The sequence below is a fragment of the Astatotilapia calliptera genome, chromosome 14 (genome assembly GCF_964374335.1).
Source record: "Astatotilapia calliptera chromosome 14, fAstCal68.1, whole genome shotgun sequence".
Classification (NCBI taxonomy): Eukaryota; Metazoa; Chordata; class Actinopteri; order Cichliformes; family Cichlidae; genus Astatotilapia; species Astatotilapia calliptera.
This window is the reverse complement of record NC_137435.1, coordinates 4,227,268-4,244,613: the sequence shown is the minus strand read 5'-3', so window position 1 is coordinate 4,244,613 and position 17,346 is coordinate 4,227,268. Positions and strand designations below refer to the sequence as shown.

General features: G+C 41.6%; 2 protein-coding genes across 6 annotated transcripts in view; one reads left to right on the top strand and one right to left on the bottom strand.

Moving 5' to 3' along the window:
• The window catches only part of LOC113036142 (glycerophosphodiester phosphodiesterase domain-containing protein 5-like), a 42,580-nt gene extending 36,869 nt beyond the window's left edge, over nucleotides 1–5,711 (top strand). For all 4 annotated transcript variants that reach the window (XM_026192260.2, XM_026192258.2, XM_026192259.2 and 1 more), the window contains one exon: nucleotides 782–5,711. In XM_026192260.2, the coding sequence (XP_026048045.2) occupies nucleotides 782–888 (107 nt within the window). In that variant the 3' untranslated portion in view covers nucleotides 889–5,711. The remainder of the gene's footprint in view (nucleotides 1–781) is intronic.
• Nucleotides 5,712–5,766: 55 nt separating this feature from the next.
• myo7aa (myosin VIIAa) overlaps nucleotides 5,767–17,346 on the bottom strand; it is a 59,311-nt gene continuing 47,731 nt past the window's right edge. For both annotated transcript variants that reach the window (XM_080289347.1, XM_080289348.1), the window contains 10 exons: nucleotides 16,765–16,920; nucleotides 16,562–16,667; nucleotides 16,360–16,473; nucleotides 15,724–15,811; nucleotides 14,680–14,786; nucleotides 13,742–13,927; nucleotides 13,383–13,499; nucleotides 12,263–12,346; nucleotides 12,034–12,153; nucleotides 5,767–10,002 (listed from right to left, as the gene is read on the bottom strand). In XM_080289347.1, coding sequence (XP_080145473.1) covers nucleotides 9,910–10,002; nucleotides 12,034–12,153; nucleotides 12,263–12,346; nucleotides 13,383–13,499; nucleotides 13,742–13,927; nucleotides 14,680–14,786; nucleotides 15,724–15,811; nucleotides 16,360–16,473; nucleotides 16,562–16,667; nucleotides 16,765–16,920 — 1,171 coding nt within the window. In that variant the 3' untranslated portion in view covers nucleotides 5,767–9,909. The remainder of the gene's footprint in view (nucleotides 10,003–12,033; nucleotides 12,154–12,262; nucleotides 12,347–13,382; nucleotides 13,500–13,741; nucleotides 13,928–14,679; nucleotides 14,787–15,723; nucleotides 15,812–16,359; nucleotides 16,474–16,561; nucleotides 16,668–16,764; nucleotides 16,921–17,346) is intronic.

Here is a 17,346-nt window from a genome sequence, read left to right as displayed (position 1 = left end):
TGACAATGGCTCGGTCATATCTGGACACCCAGCTCTTATGATAACGATCTTTCACTGACAGTGTCAGTCTGAAACAGAAGTTGTTTGCTCTCTCCGTCCTCGCTGACATTGCAGACTGCCGAGGTGGTCACAATAAGGATAATTTGAAGCATTAGCGTTTTTTAGGTGGTAGTTATATCTGAAAAAGATCCTCACTACCATTTGTCACATCAGCAGTTCTTTTGACTTCACTGTCAGATGAAGACTCTTCATGATGTGACACAAAATTTATTTTCTTCGCAAAAAGTTCCACGAGCACATCTCCTCCATCCCCTCATCACACTCTGGAGTTTTTAATGTGTGACACTGAAACGGCCCAAACAGGATGTGGTTCCCTTTGAAAGAATTTTGTTTTGTGACTTTATGTTCTGCAGTAAATGACTTCCTACTGAAAGGACTGGAAATAAGAAAAAAGTAATTTATTACTCATTGTGCAGCTGCATATGGCAGTAATATGTGATTTGCCAGAATATTGGAGTTTGTGTCACAGCACGCTGTTTGAGACCCGCTGCTGTACAATAATTACAAATTGGAAAATAATGATCTGCAGGATTTGTGCTTGTGTATCATGCACTTACCTCAGTAGTGTACCCCGTCATTTATGCTGTCCTTCCTTCTTTCCTTAAGTCCTCTGACCTCCAGTTTCACCTTTGTATTAATTCCCACCATGCTGACACCATGTGACAGTATAAACTGTTGTCGTGAACTCACTGAACACTGTTTGGGTTTTTCTGTTTTGCAGAGCTCAGCGATGTTTGGTCCATCTCCAGCGTCACTGTCCGGCCTGATTTACGGAGCATGCCTACTTCACCCAGCACCCCTCACCTGCCCACCATCACAGAGGAGTGAGAGGGAGGGAGATTAAAAAAGGAAGGTGCAAGTCAGGAAAGGACAGATAAGAGATGGAAAAAGTCCTTGTTGAGAGTGTGATGAAGGCCTGTCAAACTCTCTGATCTTAAGCTTTTGTTATTTAATTATTGTTGCTTATAATAGTCAGTCTATTACTTAGCATCAGTTTAACACCCACAAAATCGATGTGGATTGATGGGACTTGACAGTGTGAGCAGCCAACACAGCATTTGTCTTCACATTTTGATGGAAAACTCCGAGCAGTGCACAGAAATTTGTGACACCACCTTTTAACAAACAAATGAAAACTAAAAATGTTTGGAAGTCATGACAGAGAGAGCAGAAAGTAGACGGCACACTCTATTCTCCATCTGTCATCCTCTCGGTCTGTGGGTGGGCCGCCTGTGGAAGACGAACAGCTGGAAATAAAAAGCCTTCATTCATTTCCCATCAGAGATGAAGCAAATGGACTGTGGACACGCGCCCTGGGGTGTCCGTTTCCATACTGTAATCTCATGATGCCATTAAATTCCTCAAAGTGAGGACAGTTAAAGACGAGACCAGAGGATGAGGACGTTTTCATTTCTGGTCATTCGGCACGGTGAACGAACAAAATAATGAACGTCTGCAGCTGCAGTGATCCATCAGTCACCTTTGTGCGTCTGCTCGCTGATGAAGGACCGAATGTTGATCAGAGACGCTCTGTGATAAACTGTAAACACAGAAGAAATGAAATGGACTCTTACATATGAGCTGTGCTTTTTCATTTTCAGCTGTACAGACATCAGGTGCATCAGACAAAAACCTTAAACCATGTCTTAAATGATCATTTGTGTGTCTGAATTGCTAGATTCAGTGTGTGAACTCGACACTGTTGGACTGACAGAAAGAATGTAAACCAAAGGCTCGGGAAGGGTACAGTTCATCTGTGTACTAAAGTGAATGTAATATTAAGTTTCCAAAAAGTATGCAGATTTTTGGCTGTATGTCCAACATGACATTTTTCCCAGGGTCAGATCTGTTTTACCACCGTGGGGAAAAAGTCATTTAAATTAGTTTATATATACATATATCTCTATATATTGCTGGTTAGCTTAATCTAGAAGTACTATAGCATAATTAATCAGTAGGTTTATTTTTTTATAGTAATAGTCTAAACCTGCAATTAATAACTAGAGCTTTAAGATAAATGTAGTGGTTTAAACGTCCTACTGTAGGCTCCCCCTGCATGCTGCAGGCATCACTGCTCGAGAGAGACGGCGGCTGCTGTCAGCCTGCAGAGGTTTACAAGGAATCTGCAAAATGTAATGATGGTGACAAACTAAACATTCAGTTTGTCTGCATCCAATCAGCTTTTGTTTTATCTTATTTCAGTCGCTCTGTCACCGTGTCAAACACACCTGGCGGTGGATGGTACCAGGTGTGAAGTTAGTTTTGTAGATCAAGGACTCTCATTGGCTTTTTACCTGTACTGGTTTTGAATGTGATTGGGTCAACGTGCCACTCACAGCCCTTCATCTTTGCTGTGTGTGTGTGTGTGTGTGTGTGTGTGTGTGTGTGTGTGTTTTAAGTCTTTTACAGTTTATGGATCCATCAGTTTGCTGGGGTCCACTTTGGTCCAGGTGATGTAAATTTTCTTATCTGATATAAAGCAGGAGTCTCCGTGTGGAGGCCTGCGGGGGCGGTTGGGCAGACTTTGAGCAGACTTCAGAGACATTATGAATGAACACCGCTCTGTGATGTCTGCAGCTGACTGTGTATATTCCCCACCACTGCTCTTCACTCAGATTCAAACCCAAGTCTGCTTCAGTTTGTCAAAACAATCACTCTCACAAGCTTTTGAAAACCCCTCTTGCAATGCAGAGAGGTTTATAAGTTTAGTGGCTTGACTGAAGCAATTCAAATGAACAGAGTCGCACCTCTTCCAGGTTAGGTGATCACATGGTTAAACAGACCTGATGTTGGGGGTTATTGTGGAGCAGGCGCTGCAGAGCCACCAAGAACAAACTTGTTTATGGTGTTGTGTTGAGTAAAGTGGGGGCTGAATCTAAATCTAAGCTCCTAAATCCTTTTAACCGTCCGCATGGCTCTATTTTAGTCACACTGCCTCCCTCATTGCCTCTCCTTTCAGCAGCCTTGTGGACTTTCTTTGATGTGAGAATACTGACTGCAAGAAAAGTCTGTTTGTTAGTAAAACGTGCCAGCGGCACAAACTGCCCGACACGCGGGGGTTTTTTTTTTTTTTAAACTTGCTGCTGGTAATTTTATTTTGGTGTCTCATCAGTGCCAAGTGTGGTATCAGTGTCAGAGAAACCAGACTACTTTAATGAGGTGATAAGTGCAGTATCAGCGTTGTCTTCAAATATATACCCAGTATTTCCTGGCTACACACTGCTGTAAGCGGATTTGTTTTTCATCACTTTGATCGCACATCATACGTAAATGTGCCGGATTCTTATTTAGAAAATACAAAATAGTTTCTAAAAATTCTCCAATGGTGACTCATTATGCTAAAAGTGCAGTCTTTGCTACAAGCACATGTTTAATGGACCAATTTCTGTGTGGAAATGTGAGTAAAAACAAAACACTGGAAACCTGTCGACTTGGCGTAAAAAGTAATTTGCTGCTGTTTTTTTTCTTTTTTTGTACCTCCAGTGCTTTTATCCATCCTTTATTTGCCAACTCCCGTCTGCAGTGCTTTATGTCAGTGTCTGCAGGCTCAGCTCTAAACATTCAGGGTGAAGAGCAACAGGACAGAGACAGTTTTGTTAGCTTTGACCAATCTTGTATGTTACTCCCCTCCTGTCCCCTAATCAGGGTCGTAACACTGATAATGAGAAGTAAATTAAGTGTCTCGTGTCTTAATTAAGGCACAAAATAAGACTTTGTACCCCTCAGCAGTAAAAGCCTGATGGGACGTTATCGTCACCCTGCCGGGCAGGCCGGTGGCATGGACACAGTTTGTGAATGGAGGAGAACGAAGCAACATTGTTACCACGGGTGCATCTTCTGAGAGGTTGAGGGTAACGCGGCAGCTGTCATTATTTTCCTATAGTGTTAAAATCTGCACAGTTTTCAGTAAATTCCCAGCTGCAGACTTCAGTAAATGATAATTCATTTAAGTACTCTCCTCCAAAAATCTTCAAAAAAGTCAGAATTAAACAGGACAGCTGAAATCTACCACTTATATATGCAACGAGGCAGTTGAAGTCTGACACCAGGTGTCCTTAGCAAATTCAAACGGTAGTTTTCAAAAGAGGGTTTTGTGCCAAATTTCTCCAATTTTAATCAATTCATAGATTTGAATAAATGATTTTGTTGGAAACTTGGAGCTGCTCTCGAGCAGACTTGCAGCTTTCCCTGTTCTGCACCACACTGGACTCCCATGTTGGGCCCACAGAGGGCTGGGTTTGGTCCAGCAGAGGGCAGGGAGACACAAGACCTCCGAATGATTAGAGCTCAAACAGTCACGATGCACTGTAATCTGAATGTGTAGTTGGTGTTTGACAGTGGCTGATCTGCTGTGTAAGCTTGATGTTTTAACTAGTTTCTGTAAACAGCCGTTTTTAGTTGAGAGTAATACTCGAGCATCCAGAGGAACTGCTGGAATTTCACAGGACAGGCAGCAAACAAACAGCATCAAAGAAATCTGTGTAATACGTTTATCAACATGCTAATTGCAAATAAAATCTACTCAATCATAAAAACGTAGTTGATATTTTGTGACTTTTGACCAAAGAAAGCTACGAGAGTAGCTTTGTGCGATTGATGCCTGAAAATCCAGTCCATCCTATTCGTCTTACGGTGCTTTGCTGGTTATAGCATTTATGACGAGACCCGGATTCTTCATACAGAAATAATTATCCACTAATCATTAATGGGTTTTAAAAAAATCGATTGTTACCACCAATAATGGGCGGACAGACGTGTTTAAGTCGGCATGTGTTTGAGAAACCCCCTTTTATGCCAGTTTTTCAGTTAAGAAAAAAGTCAACAAGCAGCTGGGCACACAGTGCCATCAGCAGGCAGTCGGGTCGTCGCACTTTGGCCCAGCAGTGGGCCCGTTTTACAAGCAACTCTTACAGTTTATGCTAGAGACAAAATCCAAATGGTTCCTGAAAGATGAGAACTGTCCAGCCAAAACTACAAAATGAATTCAGGCATCCTGTTTGATACTTTAGGTGATAAAGTTTAAGACTCACTGAGACTTCAGGCCTCTCCGGGTTGAGGGGTTAAACCGTCCAAAACAGGCCACCTTTAATAAAGACTGATGATCTGGATTATCTGGTGCTTGGAAAGATTTCGTTTCGTAGTCAGTGCAGCGTCTCTGCTTTGCTGTCTTCATTCCTGCAGGAGTGCAAACATTTTTAAGCGGGTACAACTGAGGCTGTCTGTTAGTTGTTTGGTTCGTCGATCCTGGAGGGGTCCTGTCTGCACACCGAGGTTCTGTTCATTGGCTGCTCTTTAAATGTGACTCATCTTTTAATGTTACGGATGTAAGAGACATTTACAGGCAAAGTGGGACCTCTGATAAAAGTCACTGAAAAGAGCGAGAGCATCAAATCTTATGTATCGCTTAGTGTTGTTTTTGAATAATGAGCTTCACACTTGGTGCTGAGAAGTGATCTGTGATATAATGTAATATTATAAAACTAGTATCATAGTTCAGATGCTAATCTTTCAAAATGTTAAATATGTTCTGGTTTTTTTACATTGTGCTGTTCTGACCTGCAATATTTTATTTTAAAGGAAATTATTTTGCTTTACTGTAACTTATCTGATGAAATGCTGCCGTCACCTGGTATTAAACATTACAAACAGAAGGTTTGATTCTTGAATTTTACAGACACGCAGTACAAAGTAGCAGTAGACCAGAAATCCAACTTTAGTAAGACATTTTAATCTTTTAGTATTTCAGACGTTTGACTGATCATACTTGTTTTGAATATTACAGTAGTGAAATTAAGTTGAATCCAAATTTACTGAGTGCTTTGTACAAAAGTGAGAGCACACGTTACAGAAACACTACAGGAAGTCAGGATGATGAGTTACACAATCAGAGTCAAAACACAGACTAATACTCTGAAAACAGAAACACAAAAGGCAAAAACTTCAAACGCGAATGTATCAAATGGGCTGATTGGCACAGTTACAAACACCAGTTTATTATACAGACAAAAGCCCAGAGCTGGTTACCAGAAGAATGAAGGGTTCAACAGGTCGACGTAATGAGGTTAAAAAAAGAACCAGGCTGGAATTTCAAACACAACAAAAACACAATTATCATGTAAACCTTAATAAATTGTAAATTCAGAGCAAATAACTATAAAAAGGTTAACTATCAACAGTGTTTACTGATTGTGGATAGGTTTGTTGCAACTTTATGATAAACATGCAGATCATTTTTATTACCTTTACCTTCTGTTCAGTTAGATTTAGTGGATCATAGTTTAGGTTAAAATATCAAACTTAGCGACTCACACCGAGCCCCTGCACCACCAGACCGACGCCACCGGACACTCAAGTCTGAGACACCAGCAGCTTCGACATAAATTTATTACACAAACGAAAGTCAAAAACTGAACCATGAGACCTTTATTGTAGTATTTTTAATTGATATCTGACTTAGCATCTGTACCTGCAAGAACAGTGAACAGTGAAACTGAGTCGCTGTACATTTCCAGGAGCTCAGCCTTGATATGGAGCTACGCGTTTGCTTCTGTTAAATTCATTAGTTCTCATTAATAGGACTTTCATGAGCTAATCTATAGTTACTCAGTAATGATTTGCTAATACTTTGGACAAATTTTACTTGAATGCCTGAGTACAGGTCTAAATGGATTTTGCATCTAAAACCTTTAATATGTATTAAAAGGGAACTCGAACTTAATATCCATAGTTTGCAACTTCCAAATGTACTCTTATTTTACTTTAACTGGGAGTTCCAACAGAAATCAGCAAGTGTGGTTTTTCTTTGTACCTCGTAAACATCAAAAATGATGATGATTGCCGTGGCGTATAACCAGAGTAATGGCGACCTTTACAGGTCAAAGTGTGTATTTAAGATTTATGTAACAGTGAAAATATCAGCGTTTTTAACAGCATGTTTTAGCAGGAGAGGACATTTACTTTGTGTCTTCCTTCTATATTTTTATATCCCCCTTGCTATAAGGGCTGTGTAACATCCAAATTTCTCATTCGCTGGATAATAAAGATTTAAAGACTTACAAGTAGGTAGGCAAAGTTTACTTTAAACCAGGGGCGGGGGAACTCTAGGTCTCAAGGGCCAGTGGCCTGCAGGTTTTAGATGTGTCCTTGATTCAATACACCCGATTTAAATAGTTAAATTACCTTCTCGACATACCTTGCAGTTCTCCAGAGGCCTGGTAATGAATTAATCATTTGATTCAGGTGTGTAGACCCAGAGTGAGATCTAAAACCTGCAGGACACCGGCCCTCGAGGACTGGAGTTGACCAAGCCTGTTTTAAAGGCAGGAAAAAGTGACGTGACTGATGGTAGTTTGTTTTAACTCAGGGTCCACATTACTCATCAGGACAGTATTGGCTTTGATCCTGATTAGGTCAATTCCAGTTCAAAAGATAGAACTCATCCATATTAGGAAAACTGAGATTCAGCTGGAAACCCCATAACCAGCTAACAAGTGACCTTTGAGAACATTTTTACAAACTAGAATGTAAAAGCCTCATACAGGAAGAAGCAGCAGCTCTCACAGAAATGACGCAATACAGGCAAAAATGTAAAACTGAACAGTTGTAAAGAAATAAAAAGTGTAAACATAAACCATGAGTATTAAAATAATCCCCTGTATTAAACTGTGACACACTGAAGTCATTAACCTAAAGATTAAAAACATGTTACAGGTCAATTTAGTGTCACAAAAACAACAAAAGTTTTAAATAAGCTCAGAGGTGTGCTACGAAGGACGTTCACCACAGCCAGGTTTTCTTTGTGTCAGCTGGACAAAGAAAAACCTGAAACCAAAGTCACGTCATGTGACTTTATCCACAGAAAATGATCCCCGTGAGTGACACCTACTTTAAAGTCACAGATGATAAAAATAGTGGTACAAATTTGAATATTTTAATTCAAGCCAAGCGCACTCTGCGCTGCTGATTATTTCTAACCTGACGGCTGCACATCAGAGCTCTGAAACCTTAAACTGGACACATTTAAACAGTGAAATACTTGAATAATCTTAGTGTGTGTTCTGGGTTCTAGATGCTGCAATTGCAGCAGTGTAAAGCAGACTAAACTGTAAATGAGGAGCACTTATAAAAACATTTCCTGTATTACCAGCTGAGTACATGCAGATTCACATGTCAATGCCATGCAGAGTTTATGCTGCTGTAAGTTTGTCATGGTAGTAAAGTGCAGCTTAACAAGTTGCATATCAAACGTATTCCCACAGCAGAGGATTCATATTGCACTTAAAGCATGATGTAAATATGAGTCAGTGACTTAACTCTGAGCACAAAACCTGCTCCTGACCAGGTTATTGTGCCAGTTAAACAGAGCCACTTTCATGACAGAGGAAACTCTGACTTTAAGCTCGACATGGCCCACTAAGCCATCGTAGTACACCCCTCTGGCCTCCTCTCAGTTTGGACCTAAGGTCAGGGAAAGAACTACTAAAAACAAATGATGAACTGGAACCCAATAAGAGCAGACGATACACATGAACATAAAATCTCAAATGTGTCTGACCTTGACTTCCAGGAAGTGTTGTATCAAAGAAAAGCCGTAAACTTTTTGACTTTGAGTATTTCAAGATGCTCAAAAAACAAAAATCACTAAATCTGCTGTAAGGCTCTAATTTACACACATGAAACTAACGAATGACAAATGTGTGTTTCAGGGTATTTACAGAGTTACCAGCTAAATTTAAGACCTTTTTAGCCCTTTTATTAAAAATTAATATACAGTCTAATATCAGTTTGAAAATCATTGATGTTAAATTTACTGAAATGTAAGTTCCTGTTAATGCTGCATATGAAACTACAGCTATTTAATCATCTGGATAAGATGGACGGATCGAGTAATTCAAAGAACAAACATTTACTCAGTGAGAGATGAGAAAATATAAGTCTTTAAAAGACTACGCTGTTTTTACGCTCTCAGGCTGGATGGTTTTTGTGATCTCAGATAATCTTTTTCTACACTCTGAGCTACTTTTTAAAATCAGCCTCAGTTTGATGAGTTCTGACTCTTCAGCCTCATGTCTCAGCTGAATGTTTCTGTGCATTTTAACTCCTTCTGGGGTAATTTAGATGTCTGCAGAGTTCATCAAATTATTTGTGAAAGTGCTGAAGAAACAAAAGGAATCAGCAAGAAATGGCCTAAAATAATTTATTATCTGTGTATGTATTAAAACATGTAAAGGAGTAGTCAGTCCATTAGTTTGACCTAAACATGTACAAGTGAACTTTAATGGATGGATTTGATGAGCTTATAATGAGGCAGGGGGTCCCCACAGGTGTGACATCTGAAACACGTGATATCGTAAACATTGGGCAAAAGTAAGAGGCTTTAATGCTCTCTAAAACCTGCACAAACCCTGTTAACAGTCAAATATCCCCTTACAGCAGTCTGGCGCATTAGCGTGTTGCTATGCTAATATGTAAAAATGCTCAATTAGAAGTCAGGTTAGCATAAAGTGCTAGTTCAGGGTCACTGCAGTGTGTACTTAAGGCTCAGACCTGACGATGACAGCGTCTTCTTAAGGTGACGCAGTCAGAAAGGACAGTTCAGAGGTAGTCATCCTCACTGGACGGCTCGTCTTCATCATAGCTGTAGTGGTAATTGTTGCTGGGGCCTTCGCCGGGGTCGCTGCTGCCGCTAGCATTCGAACTCTCCCAGGTGAACTTTGACCCTTCTGTGCTAGCAGAAGGACTGCGGCTCATCCTCCAAAGGTGGCTGGTAAAGGTCCGCCCCCAGCTGCAGTGCTGGCCAATAGGACGTAAGAGGCGGATGAGCTCAGTGGCCTCCTGCCAGTAAGAAGTTCACTTGCTGTGGCCCCGCCCTGACCGGTGCTTGTTCATGGTGGTCAACATTTGGCTGATGTAGGAGGTCAGCAGGTCATCCATCTTGTAGCCCTGAAGGTTTAATCACACAGTCAGCTGACCTCTCCACTCCAATCACATTTTTTATTATAGTTTTACATAATTCCCTTTTTTTTGGTTTCATTTAAGTGGAAAGAATAAATAAACTGATACAATCAAGTTTAACTATACTATAAAACAAAGCTACAATGTCTGTGAAGGTTCTCAGTCATCCAGGTCATCGTAGTCAAAGGAGCTTGCAAAGAAAAGCGTCTGGACTTCTTTAAGTTGCTTGAAGACGTTTCACCTCTCATCCGAGAAGCTTCTTCAGTTCTAAGGTCAAATGGTGGAGAGTCCCACATTTAAACCCAGTGGGAGTTTCCCCCCACAGAGGGACAAAAGGACCCCCTGATGATCCTCTAATCGCCTGAGCCAAGGTGTGAAACTGGGTGTGGGTCCCAATCAGCCAGAGTTTTGGGTGAGCTCATTGTGAAACCTGGCCCCACCTTATCATGCGAATTCCTGAGGTCAGATGGCCCAGGATGTGAGTGGGCGTTAAGGCGTCTGGGGAGGGATCTCAAAACTGGATTATAGATGGCAGAGAGTTGGTGTCGTAAACCCCCGCCTCTGTTCAAAGATGGTCGCTCACAGTGGACATAGATGGCTTCTTTCACTTCTCTTTCAGCAGCTGTACAGTGCAGCGAGGAATGCCCAGACCTCTACATTGGAGAGACCAAACAGCCACTTCACAAGCGCATGGCACAACACAGAAGAGCCACCTCCACAGGACAAGACTCAGCAGTCCATCTGCATCTTAAGGATAAAGGACACTCTTTCGAGGATGCCAATGTTCACATTTTGGACAGAGAGGACAGATGGTTTGAAAGAGGAGTGAAAGAAGCCATCTATGTCCACTGTGAGCGACCATCTTTGAACAGAGGCGGGGGTTTACGACACCAACTCTCTGCCATCTATAATCCAGTTTTGAGATCCCTCCCCAGACGCCTTAACGCCCACTCACATCCTGGGCCATCTGACCTCAGGAATTCACATGATAAGGTGGGGCCAGGTTTCACAATGAACTCACCCGAAACTCTGGCTGATTGGGACCCACACCCAGTTTCACACCTTGGCTCAGGCGATTAGAGGATCATCAGGGGGTCCTTTTGTCCCTCTGTGGGGGGTCACTCCCACTAGGTTTAAATCTGGGACTCTCCACCATTTGACCTTAGAACTGAAGGAGCTTCTCGGATGAGAGGTGAAACGTCTTCAAGTAACTTAAAGAAGTCCAGACGCTTTTCTTTACAAGCTCCTTTGACCATAAAGCTACAATAAACAAACACACACTTTCTACTGGAAACAAATATCAAACAATAAAAAAAAATAAGATAAACTAATGTTTCAATAATCATGATAGACTCAGGTTTGTGTTTATCGCTTATTTCTAAGTCTTTTTTTAGAATTCGTGAGACTTTCCTAATTTAAAATTTTTTTTTAAGTTTATTCAAAAAGAAAAGATTTTGGGACTGTAAAATGCTCCACTCACCACCGACACTTTTAGAGCTGCGACAACAATCGAATCCTGCTTAAGCCTTTCATGCAGCGGTCCCCAATCCCCGGGCCTCGGGCCGGTACCGGTCCGTGAGTCGTTTTAGTACTGGGCCGCGAGAGTTTAGGCTCAGGTGTGAAAATGTATGGCACACACACTGGTCATTTAATGTTACTACAGATGTGTGACGCGTTTCATTGTAATTGTTATTTAACCCTGTCATGCATGAATGATGGCAACCTCAATCAGGACTTTTTTCTTAAGTAGTTTTATTTATCTTTTTATGCCTAAAGATGAATAAAAATAACTAAGAAAAAAATCCTGATTGAGGTTGCCATCATTCATGCATGACAGGGTTAAAAAGTGTTGTATGAATAAAATACCCACAGGACTTTCACTGTGAATACTCGTAACGCAGCAATGCTCCACCTTCTAAACCTCTGACTCCCAGCTCAAGCACCTGAACTCTTAGTAAATCAAACATAGAACAAAAGTAAGTGTGTGTGTGTGTTTAAGTGTTCATTGCTGGCACCCACCAGTGAGGTCTCACACAGCAGTTTGCTTCCTCTGACCAGGTTGCCGATGGTGATGTGGAAATAGGTGTTCCCGCTGCTCCAGTTGGAGATCTTGGTGAAGGGGTGAGTGGTCAGGATGTCCTGCAGACACAGAGGTCATCAAAGCTATTGCACCGGCTTAACAGGTTAACGAGCGCAGCGGCTAAAACATAACCGATACGTATGCCGGGAGTTATGATTATTAACGAACCTTTGACTTGGGGTCAATGAGACTGACTCCATGCTTGTTGATGGCGATCAGCAGGATCTCCGGGTAGTTGGGCTCTGTGGTTTGCTAAAAGACAGAAGCCACATGTTAGGATGGGTAAATATTCACTAATCATCTCTAACCTTACATGTAAAACTGTCGCGTTTCTCTGTAGTTTGTAGCATAAATGTGGACTCTGTTTGTGTAATCAGGTGTTTCAGATGGCGGGCGCAGACTACACAGCACTGATTCTTCCATCCATCATCATCCCGCTTTTGCTCCTTCATGTTCACAGCTGTAAACAGCTGGCAGAGTGCTCGGCGCTCACACTGGACGTGTTGGTTTTCTGTCTGTTATGGCGCCCTGCACAATCAAACTGACCTCTCATTAACGTGAAAGTTATTATTGATAACTAAAATAAACACACACCTCAGTTTGTAGCCAGCATTAGGAGGCGTTGGAACATTTGTCTGCATAACTACAGCCTGTGTCATACCTGCTCTGAACTTTGCCCTTAACAAACAGTACCCATTATTTTAACTGAGAGAAAACTAAGACTGAAAACTAATAAAAACTAACTGAAACAAGTAAATCTAACTGAGCCACTAACACAATCTGTAGTCAATTTGATGTAGATCATCCACAACTACTGAAGCAGCCTGAAGGAAAATGGCAGAATGATTATTTATTGCCTTATTTTTCTGTGAATCAGCCTACAGTAAAGTCTGCATGCTTCACCTGTCTGCGTTTATTCCAATTTCGTTATTTTTTATTTTGAGGTGGGAGTTCGAGAAGTCCAGAGACGTTTGACAAAGACTTTGTCGGTCTTTTCCTCTGATCATTTTTTTAGACTGTGGCTGTGAAAAATACTGGAGATCTTGCAGGATAAAGTCGGTTTCTATTGAAATGAGAACATTCGGAGATTTCAGCCACAGTTGCCCCGGAAACAGCACGAGGTCGCTGATTGCTTGAACAAACTTTGTTTTTTTACACATTTGCCTCAAAACAAAAACACATTTAATTTAATGTGAACACTTTTTGGTGATGTTAGACATTCGTCCTTCCTGGCATCAGCCAAACACTCAGGTTACACTGTGGAGGTGACAAGCTCAGGCGCGTTTACCTTAACCTCAAAGAAGGCGGAGCCAAAGGTCGGCCATTTGTAGATGACCTTCAGAAACATCAGTTTGGCCTCTTCCCTTGATTTCCCGGCCTGCTTGTTGAAGTATGCAACAACAGACTGCGTGCGTACACACACACACACACACACACACACACACACACACACACACACACTTACTAAACAGCAGCAGCACAGACTTCAGCACAGAAACAACAGCTGTTCTTTTCTCAAAGCAGCTGATTTGTCAAACTTTAGATGATCTCAGCAGAAACACTGATCAGTCTGTACAAACATCTGACTTCAGTAACTTTAAGTAATTTTTAAAAAGCTTGTTTTTTGTTTTGTTGGGGGAGTTTTACCCTCTTCCAGTCATCTGGTGACATCTGGCGGATGAGGTCCTGGGGAACCAGCTCCCGAAGCATCTTGGGAATTGTGGGAAAATGGGATTTGTCATCTTCGAACTTGACGCGATAGATAAGCGCTGCGAGCTGGAAAACCTCCTCTCGTGAACATTTGTGGTAGCCACGCAAGTATTTAGGCAGCTCCTAAATCAGTGCAGAGATGGTGAGAGAACAAAGAGACGCTTCGTTAAACTGTTGGTGACAAAATGAAACCGCACACAAAGACCATCTTTAAAATGAACGTTTCCAACACTGGACGAGACGCTGTCATTTTGAACAATCATGGAGGTGTACAGATGTGCCCATGCTTTTTCAAAATAAATTGACTAATATATACTGATATGTACTGTGTGGCACATGTAACAGGAATAATCAGCTTCCTCTCCAGTGAGTTCTTCTGTGAACAGGGGGCTGCTCATTTATGGCAAATATAATCTTTGTGGGTAATTATTTAACACGACTCCTCAGTCTTGCTGTGCTGTTAGTACTTTTAGCTCCTCTAACCAGCATTGGTGAGCTCTGCATAGCAGCTCTAGTTCTCCACCTGCTGCAGGTTCTGGGGTTCTGCAGCTAAGAGACACGAGCCCGACCTGACGGCCTGCAGCTGAACTTTCAGAATAAGATCCAAGGGATTGTCCAGTAGTAAGTAGACGCTGTTGTCTCAGACAGATAGGAAATAATGTGATTACATGATATGTGCCCCACTAAAACAGAATCTTAACGTGGAAAGCACGTGCATAGCTATCGTCTTACACAGGAAACTGTGTTTAACTGATCTGCGTTTCCAGTCGGACTGACAGTAATGACTGGCACGTGGATCAGGAAGTCTGGGGTCAGATATAAGTCCTGAAACATGCAGGCCGAGTCGTTCTCAGTGCGTCTCTGGTAAAACTGACCTGGTAGTAGTGGAAGATGGAGTCAGCGAAGGAGTCCTTCCCTGGAACCGTGTTAGTCCACAGCTTCTTCATGAAGAACACCTGATAGGTCAGAGAGGGAACGATTCCTGTACGACGAGATGGAAGGTCGAAGGTCAGCATGAACTGTGATTCCATGTAACTTTGCAGTTAAGCAAACCCCAACAAACTAACGGTGTATTCAGCACAAACACACAGGAGTTCAGCTGGAGTGTTTTTACTGTTTCTCAGCCAACAAATATTCACCGAACAGCCAATGACGAAGAAACATTTTCAGAACTCACCCGAGTCCAAGAAATTAAGTTTAAACTTCTCTATCTTGTCATTTTTTCTTCCATCTCTGTTTAAGTTTTGAAAACACTGCACAACGTGAACTTGTCCACCATTCTGGGCGTGTGGTGATCAGGATGATAATGATGCTCGATAAGAAGGCCCCCGGTCAGCTTGGCCACCGGCAGCCGCTGGTCGTTAACACAAGCCAGAAACAGACTGTTAGCCTTCAAAGTAAAAGCTGCACCTTTTGAAACGTGTTGGCTGATCTTACTCGCTGCTGTATTCTTAATGAATACCACGTGATGTTCAGTTTATCAATCACTCCCATTAGAGTGGAGAGGATAACAAACCAGTACCTTCAAAGAGCCATGATGGCAACAAACGCTCAGCTTCACTGACCAACAACTGACCCCACGGTGGCTACATGCATACATCTGTATATTACACAGCAGGAATGCCTACTCCTCTCCATCTGTTTTTGCTTTGAATGTAATCAACTTGTCTTATTTCCTCTGAACACAAGTCTGTAACACACACACACACACGGTGTATGTGGTGAAAAACACTGTTTATCATGTGCGCTCTAATCAGAGATCTGTCATGAAGGTTACACCGAGAAGTTTTGTGAAACTGTTTGATCAGCATGAAATCTGCAGTTTGTTTTATTAAATATTAACTTCTCATTAATATTTCACAGTTTTGCTTTTAAAAGTCCTGAACTCAACCCAAAGATATTTTAAACACGGTACCGACCGTCTTTAGCCGGCCGAGATTTCTTGATCCAGTCCGTTAAATGTCTGACGAAGTCAAAGAAGAAATCTCCCTCAGGTACACTGATCACCTGCAGAGGGCACACACAGAAACATCAGCGTGAAGTTAATCAAGAAATTAAACTTTGTGAATGAAAGATTTGTGTTGTTATAGAGAGCAGCTGTAATCATTGAAGTGTTAAATGCAAGACTCAAAAGCAATAATTCATCAATTTTAAGAGGCAATGTTTAAACTGTTAACAATCAAAAGAATTAAAAAAAATTAATTCAATTGCAATATAAAAGTGACATCTACTCGACCATATAGCGGTAATTTTAGAAACTTACAGAAATGGTTTGTAAGCTGCACACAGAATCATAACTGTGTCCTTAAGACATTTAAATGTATTTGTATTTAGAAACTTTACATTTTCGTGTAAAAACTGCAAGTTCCTTCTGTTGAGGACGTGTTTTGTGGTTAAGGTGGAACAAACTGTAAAGGAACAATAGTGATGACTAGTACAGACATCTAATAATCCCAGTATTTCTTTAGAGTTGTGTACTGGTTTGAGGAAAACCTCCTGAAACCAGTAAAGCTGTAATACTCTGAGGTTCTGAGAAACCATCGTTGACCTCTGACCTTGTCCGAGATCTTGACGAAGAGGCTGAAGCCTTCGGGAGATTTGAGCAGCAGTCTGGTGGAAATGTTCTGACAGAAATCCTTCGCCTTGGTGCTCGACTCCACCTCGAAGGCCTGCAGGTGTGAGACCAACACGAAGACTCATTTTTCAAACACGTTTATTTACAGAGAAAGTTTACACCTGCAGGCTTGTGTGTCCGACCTCGTCTGTGTCGTCGGGGAAGTAGACTTTATGGAAGATTTGGGTCGTTTTATGTTGGATGGCCTCCACTTCCACCAAATGAGGAGGGTACTTCCTGGATCCATTTCTGTTAATGATGACAAAAAGCAGCAAAACTGGTTGGAAAAAAAATATGTCAACACCAAATACGATGATTGTTTCAGGCTGAAAGTCTGAGGTGTTACCGTAGTGCTTTGTGCACCCTCTGCATGCAGTCTCCAGACAGCGGGTGGTGCTTCTTGGACTGGAGGTAGCGCTGGATGTGCGGCAACAGCACGTTACTGGGAGGAAACAACCCAGTGCACAACCACAGCAGCTCCCAGCCTTTCTCCTCACTGTACCTGCAGCAACACAACACTCACCTTCAGCTTCTGCACAGAAAAATTTAATCTGCCTGCAGCCACAGACTGAATGATGACTGTCCACTGAATGCAACAAGTAATGTGAACATTTAGTTTTAACTTCTTCTACTCAATTTATTTTGCATAAAAGCACTTTTGCTTCATTTCATGGACAAAGCAGCATCTCTGGGGTTTTTATAGGGGTGGGTTTTGATTATCGATTTAGCGATTAAAATTGATTCTAGCTTGGATAACGTGATATCGATTCATTCAAATCCTGAATCAATTTTTAAATATAAATTAATTTTGCCCTCAGGTTAAACCTCAAAATTTCAACAACCACCGAACAGCTAAAACAGTAAACGAGAACAGGAACACGGATTCTGCACAAAGACGTAAACACAAAGCGCGGACCGACGGATCAGA